Source organism: Montipora capricornis, chromosome 10 (assembly GCF_036669925.1).
Source record: "Montipora capricornis isolate CH-2021 chromosome 10, ASM3666992v2, whole genome shotgun sequence".
Taxonomy (NCBI): Eukaryota; Metazoa; Cnidaria; class Anthozoa; order Scleractinia; family Acroporidae; genus Montipora; species Montipora capricornis.
This window is the reverse complement of record NC_090892.1, coordinates 38,564,767-38,572,584: the sequence shown is the minus strand read 5'-3', so window position 1 is coordinate 38,572,584 and position 7,818 is coordinate 38,564,767. Positions and strand designations below refer to the sequence as shown.

Below are 7,818 nucleotides of genomic sequence, written 5' to 3'. Positions count from 1 at the left end.
ATGAAATCTTTGCACCACTTAACATGAAACCGGGACGAAATGCTTGGTGCCTGGGTTCGGGAAGAATGATGGGACCGTTCTGAGATTTGTTGTCATTTACTTGAGAACGGTACAAAATTTACCGGTACAGGAATTTCTCGTCTCGGTCCAGCAAGCGAGACGAACTCGAACCGCTCTGAGTTCATTGTCAGGTCGGTCTCATGTAAACGCATAAGCCTGAAAATGTGTGGAGGCCGATAGCGGAACTCATTCAAGTCTAAGTTCGTCCCTGTCTGATATAAATACCCCCCTGGAAAGCTGGAAAGGGTGAGTTAGAAAGAGAAAAAAACAAATAACTGGGGAACTGTAACTTCAGTTGTGCTGTTACACACCGAGCAAGAACTGAATCAGGAACTTGTTGAAAAAGCGCTTGGTCTTCTAAGAAACGATGTCCGTTGTACTCCAGTTGTCCACTTGTGGTGCGGAGGTCCCAGCGCGGATCAAATCGGGAGCATCGAAATCTGCTGAAGCTTTATCAATGATTGTATAGGTATTCCGACATACTGCGAGATCAGTGTCAAATTGCGAAGGCAGTTTTTTTTTATGTTTGGTATTTCGATTTATGATTGCATATGGGATAGTTTGTGATCGCAAAGATTTCCTCACCTCTGCAGGACAAATTGAGGACTCGACTGCAGCATCTTTATCAAAAGAATCAATGACAAATGCAGGGATCCGTTAACGTTTTTGGGAACTGACTGACCACATTTTGCATGTGCAGTGCAAAATTGCGCCAACTAGGATGTTTGCATCGCTCATGCATAATTTGTGTCATGTCAACTGCTATGTGCCGACAATGTGGCCAGTCCTCAGACAAAATGTTCACTGTGACTAATTCTCTCATAAAACGTCACCGACTCTCTTGATGCATATGGCAATCAGGATTCTCCCGAGCTATAGCCTTACAGAAGATTTGTCGTTGGCTGTACGTACTAACGGATCGCTTTCTGAAAAGAACGAAAAAAAAATTCACCTTTTCAACGCTCTTTTTTTTTTCTTATGCTAAAACGCGTTTTCTCAATGCAGGTTTTCTTCTCTCCTTTCATGGCCCTTTTTGGCGTTTCATCAGCTGTGACGTGCATCTGAAAGCCGATGCATAAAAGTTAAAGTTTGTTTTTGCTACGTCTGATTGCAACTTCAGTATTCTCGTCGTAGCATTTCCAGGCCGATATCACGGTGCTTGTTTAGAATATCGAGTCTGGTAAACTAATAATTGGATCACAAGCGACATGATTCTGACGGCTAAGAAACGATATTTATCTAAGCGCCGAGTCGGTCATAGCGTGGAAAAACCTCGGACAACATTTTCGTTTGTTCAATATTATCGAAATGCAATCCGCTTAAATCTTGTCCTGTTTTCTCAATCCACAAATATTTTAGGCATTCTTGCATTTTTTGCATTTTGTCCTACAGTTGTAAGAGCTTATTGCGATCAGTTTTATTGTATTTTATGGCGGAGCGTCAATTGTCATCATGAAATTACAAAGAAAATTGCGTGACATAGCCCCTTTCAACGTCGATGAAGATTATCTCTCAAACACAAAGCCGATTGATTTTTACACAAAAAGAAACTGCAACCATTCGTACTTCCGTCTGATAGAGGAAATACCCTGCCTATGGTGGACCATAGAAGTCGCCACGGAACACGTTTTTTCTCTGGACGTTTTATCGCGGAACTTGAGGGTAATTGAAAAAGGATTTCCCTCCACGCCCTCAACACTAAAACGGAAAACAAAAAAAATCATTGATTCTTCTCCTAAATATGATGCACGTTATTTTCTGAGAGAAAACCAAAAGACGTTTTGTATCAACAAGGTGTTACAATTATTGGTAGAAACGTTTTCGAATGAACTCAAAAAATAGGATTATATTTCTTTGAACCTTGCCTCAGTCACGGTACTCATTCTCAATAAATTATTAAGTGAATAAATACCAAGAATATATTACGTCTACCACTTTTATTTTTTCTAACTGTGAAGATGGAGATCTCAGTTTCATCGTTGTTGAGTCATGTGTGATTACTACACATTTGGTTCAGTATGTCTAGAGACAAGTTAAAGAATTCTTCTGCTTGTGTCTTTATAGTTACATGTGGGAAATATTCAACAGCCCAGTAAAGTTGACCATCTACGGTCATCAAATTGTTCCCGAATATATGACCAGTTCTTGCAGCTTGGACACCAAAGTATGTTCCAGCAAATTTATACGGGCTATTTTCAGGCTGATTTGTTTGTTGAGACCCGTAATTATTAATGTTAAAAATGTGGCTTCTACGACCCTGGTTGTCTTCGTAATTTGACATTTTGCAGTATGTCGGAATATCTATACAATGATAGAGCTTCAGCAGATTTCGATGCTTTCCGGATTTGATCTGCGCGTGGACCTCGCGAGTGCACATCCGCGCAAGCTCCCAGAAGCCTTTCTGATCTTTGATTACAGGAACAGCGGTTGACAATGTACTCCCAGTGACATAAGCACCGAATTCATTACTGTTCAGTTTTGGTTCACATTCTTTTCTCATGCTGATAGAATACGTCGATTGAACGGCCACTGGACCTTTTAAGCCTGCTTTTTCTCGCTGCATAATTCTAGCAATTGCCGAATTCGTAGACGCAGTTATTGCACCATGTACAGTACACTTGTTGGACTTGCAACTCTTGATTAAACATTCAGTGTCTTCTTTCGTGAGAGCTCGAGTCAAAAGACAAGTCTTTTTGGTTACCGATGGCTCTGTGCTGGCCACAGGAGGGTAAACCGAAAGAAACAAATTCTTTGGTTTGAAAAACAATGCTTTGATTTTTTGGAGCATGAAGAAACTTGAAAACATCAGTCTTTCTGAGACATTAGGCCTTGCTAGTTCAGGAATTAATTCTTCTAACTGAGGTCTTAATGGAAGGCTTTCCACCTCAAACTTTTCACCGTTGTGGAGAGAAATCAATAATTTCTGTAGGTATTTTTGAAGTTCAAAGATGGATAGCGCGTCACAGATGACGTGTTGGAATGTAAAAAGTAAATCTTTCCGAAATGTTCCACGGCTGTAGGTTTCTTTAAGCAATCTCACACGCCACAAAGGACCCTTTTCAATGTTAAATAAATAACTGTTTAGTTCTTCCTCAAAGCCCTCTATCCAGTTATCAGCTGTTATCTTGTTTAAGAGCTGAAAGTCTACCGTTTCTGGGTTTTCCATTTCCTCAAAATAGGCTTGGTTGTTGTCGTCGAACTCCTTGATTCTCATTCTTAACAAAGGATATCGTTTTGTGAGAAGACCAAGCGCTTTTTCAAGAAGTTCATGACTGAGTTCTTGCTCAGAGTGTAACAGCAAAACTGAAGTTACAGTTCCCCAGTTATTTGTTTTTTCTCTTTGCAACAACACTTGTTCCAGCTTTCCAAGGTGCCGTGAGAATCTGTTGTTATTGGATCTTTGAACGGTGAAATCAGCTTTTGTGTCTTTTCTCTTCGAGAACTTTAAAATAAACAGCAAAATAGAAGCTGTAAAGAGTAACAAGAAAATGCCAAATCCCAAAGAGATATCAACTATGATGGACGACATACTGTCAGGTTTGACCGAAGAACCTCTTATCCTCTGTGCACGATAGCTTTAAACTTGATTTGAGAAAACTCGGAAATTTATAGCCAAATTGTTTGTGATCTGCAGGTATTGTTTTATTGGTGATTGGATAAAGAGATCACGACAAAAGCATTTGGTTTTACGTCCCGCAGTGATACACACAAAAGTCACCGGAAAATATTGAAGACGTCATTACGATGAACAAGTGAAGTCATTGAACTATTTTAGGTAAATGTGTCACAAACAAAATGCTTTGAACATTTAAACCTGACGAAAGTCAACACTAGGACTCGCAAATGCTTGTCTGCGATATGCGAAACATTCGATTCCGCCGGTCAGTGATATAAAGTTTCAATATTGAGTGGATAAGTTTTAATATAATTATTATAACTATTATTTTTGTTGTTTATGTTGATTTTGGTGTAACAATATCCTGCTTTTGGATGATCGTATGAAGTGTATATTTAAAGACGATCCAAGTTTCAGGAATAAGGTGGGAATTCGCTTAGTCTGAGCGGTTCCGGTTCCGACGATGGGCATTCGCGTGATCTTTGCATGCCTCTTATTCACGCTTGAATGGTGTGTATCTGATGACAGTACTAACTAACTACTGGCGAGCTGTTTTAAACTCTCCATAAAGATATCTCTACCAAAAGGAAGGAGGAAAGCCAGCACCAAAAATTTATTCTACTTGTACTATGATAAAAGAAGAACTTTTTTTATTTTTCCTTGTTTGAAACAAATTAGGACAAAATTAAATCTCTGTCTAATGGTCTAATTTAAAGTATATTATTGGAATTTTTGCCTAGTATTGTTTGCAGATCAATTCAATTATTTAAAATTGATATTCATTATGATGACCTCTAAAAGCGTAGCAAAAGCCGTCAGAAATTTATGCATCTATTTGTGTTGTTAACTATCTGAACTGAAAAACCGCTTTACAAGCCCTTATACGCAAAAAACAAATGATGTTGTTACACAATTTTGAAATTCCAAAGAGACGGATACAGAGTACTGCGAAAAACCGACCACAAAAATAGGGCAACAGTAAAAAGATTCGTGCATCGTCACAAAGATAACAACTTTTCTAAACAGCGTCCCTAACGATATGTTTCTTAATTAACGTTAGGAGAGGCGTCAACTGGAAGTGAAGGCTCAAGTATTACATTCCTGGGAGGAAATGTGCGCTGAATCTCTAAGCCTCAGTATAGTAGTATATTGTTATTTTCTTTGCTTTTCTATATTCGCTTCATATCATGACGTGAGATTAAGTGCTTAATTTCAGTGTTTTTATGCTGTTCTTAAACCTTTAAATTGACGTTTCATACTTGCGCTCTAACAAATGGAAGTAGTTCTGACGCCTTCAGATGCACCACTGCTAGCAGTCACTTGAACTCATTCCCGGTAATGAAACGAAGCCACAAACGAACATTTTCTTACCGAAAGAAATGACAAAAGGACAAATTGTTAATTAGGAGCAACATAAGCAATGTGTAATGTTTGATAAAATCAATGAATTTTGTTCCAGTCTGTTTCATTGATTATAAACAAAACTTTAAAACTGATAATTTCTGTCAAATTAGTATAGTTTATATATATGATTACCACGCCCACTTCAAGTTTGTTTTAAGGGTTTCGGTAAGACAATTATCGCTCGTCACGAATCAATTCCAAATCTCTGAAAGGACTGAGAAATTAGTGAAAGAGTTTTTAAAGCGTTAATTAAAGAAAGAACGCTAACTTTAGACCAGGAGAGCTCATGTTTCGAGATTATACTAAAAAAACTCTTTTTAACTTTAGAGTGACAGCTGACCTGTAATATGGGCACGAAATTGTTATTTTGTGATAAAGAAATAAGTGGCCGCGTATTCTGTAGTTTCTTATCTCTCCTCTCTAAAGGATATCAGTCTTATTTTCTTTTCTATTTCTCTGCCGATGTAAGAGACCTTGGAATCTATCAATCATAATGAAACGCACCCGGAGAGGAGTTTAAGAGTGTTTCCTGTTTTAAGACATCAACCGAGCCTCTCACTGTGCGGTGTAATGCAATCTCTTTCCAAAATAGAGCGAGCGAGTGGTTTGTGCAAATGATTCTAAATTTGTGGCACTTAACAATTAGTCTGATCAAGTCATCAACTCGAGAAACGCAAATATGTAAGGCTAAGCCGAATAAGAACGTGAAGAAAAATTGAGCTTCCACGGGTCTTCCATTTTTATTGACGCTGAAATGCAATGCTGTCTTGAACACGATCTTCGAAATGATGCATTTTGAAATGACATAAAAAAACTCGTAGAACTGTAACTATCTTTCATTGGCCAATAAAGACTTGTCTGGAGGATTTTAATCAGTACTTGCTTGAGAGGACGGATTTTTTTTTTTTGTTTAATGTGACAGCCGTTCAGTTCCAGGTGTAATTTTTCAATCTGTTGCCACGCTGAAAAGAACAATAGCACAAATACTGGATTGTGACAAAACCTATCAATCATTTTCTGAGATCTGATTGGAATGAAGAGAATAAGTGTTTATGTCAGAAAAGAAAGAGAGAAGGCAGTGTTTAAATTAACCGACTCACGCCTCAAAAAGATAAACAATCAAAAGGTGTCACAATGAGCTGCTGTAAGATCTCTTGATCTCACTGATGTGACAGTTGCTTCATTTTACCAGAAATGGGCACAATTTAATTTCTTGGGTCAAAATTTTTAAAAAATTCGACGCCTCTGCAATTTTATCACGTAGGCGAAACCGTTTGGCGAAGCCAATATCTTTCTAACGATGTAACAAATCTTTGTAACTTCTGCGTATTTTCGCAGTATCTGTTTATTTACGGGATGACTAACAACAACAGAATGAACTCATTTACGCATAATGGTCTTCGAAGCGGTTTAACACTTAAATACAAAAATAAACAATCTGACGTCTTCAAATGATCTTCACTTGATCTCATTTCATTTATTTCCGCTAATGAAACTTCCTTTCAAAAGGTAACGATAGAAAAGGTGTTAAATTAATGAGGTTCAAATAATAAATGAACTAACTTCGTTTCAATGTGAAAAAAATAAACGACCCAATTCCCAAATTGGCGCTCCTTCCATTTAAGGTATGAAAATAGTTATCTAGCAATCAATTCAATTTCTCTGCCAGCCAAGACCATGCCAAACTTCACAGGGCTGTGTCGCGAAATTTAGCCAAATTCAGTCGCGACTGGAAACTGGCTACCAAATCAAGCAAAACGTGAAAATGACTACTTAAAACAATGAAAGAAGGTTTGAATGAATCAGTAAATACAAAAAGAGATATGGATGGTCAAAGGTGAAGAAGATTAAAATTGATTGCGATTGGGCTTTTTGAAAATTGTTCATGTCAGCCAAACAGTTTTCAAAGTTTATCTCTGATGTCTCTAACCTTAATTATGTATGCCCGACAGACATCTTTGTTGCGAGGCTTTGAGTTGCTGTGTTGTTTACAAGTAGTTTCTGGATTAATCAAGTGTTAAGTTGCATAGCGAGTAGGGGCGAATTATTCCCACAACTACACGAAAATCAACTGCACTGTCGTTAGCACTCCCCTCGCGACCAGCGTCACTACTCAAAGTCACGCACATGCCAGTCCATTATGTTCATCAAGGAAAAAAATGAGCAAACAACCGACAAACATAACAGCCAAACGTAGAACCGGAAACGAAATCTCGTGCTTGCTGGGGAACGTCCCAGACTAAAAGCGGTAGAAAATTGAGCAAGCCTTGGTAAGCCAAAAATATTACGCTTAGACGGAATAATCCGAAAACATGGCTGTGTAACTTAAAGGGGCTAGGTCACGCAATTTTAGGCAATTTCAGCACTGATCGAATGGTCATAGAATTAACTAAAATATCTAAATAACTGTTCAAAACTATAGACGAACTCTAACAAAACACAGGAAAGCCATGAAGGGACACGGATGGACAAAACTGGAGAGGATTGAAATGCATTGAATTTAGGTAAATTTGAAAAACGTCGGCCCACCTTTTTTCAAATTTATATCAGTCTATATCAAAATGTCATTTACACAGCTGGAAAATCATTCTCAGTTGTTATGTGGCCGTGATTTTGCAAATGAAAGACTCTTGCTCTGCCAATTTGACGTTTCGAGCTCATAATTAACAAAATGAAACAAAATTACCTAAAATAGCGTGACCTAGCCCCTTTAATTAAAAATCATTCGAATTCTGAGA

General features: G+C 38.0%; 1 protein-coding gene across 1 annotated transcript; it reads right to left on the bottom strand.

Moving 5' to 3' along the window:
* Nucleotides 1-1,985: 1,985 nt before the first annotated feature.
* On the bottom strand, nucleotides 1,986-7,173 carry LOC138019275 (uncharacterized). The gene is made up of 2 exons (XM_068866006.1): nucleotides 7,011-7,173; nucleotides 1,986-3,502 (listed from the first exon to the last, which is right to left on the bottom strand). The coding sequence occupies exon 2, from the start codon at nucleotides 3,272-3,274 to the stop codon at nucleotides 2,048-2,050; it is 1,227 nt and encodes a 408-aa protein (XP_068722107.1). The 5' UTR covers nucleotides 3,275-3,502; nucleotides 7,011-7,173; the 3' UTR covers nucleotides 1,986-2,047.
* Between the last annotated feature and the right edge of the window lie 645 nt (nucleotides 7,174-7,818).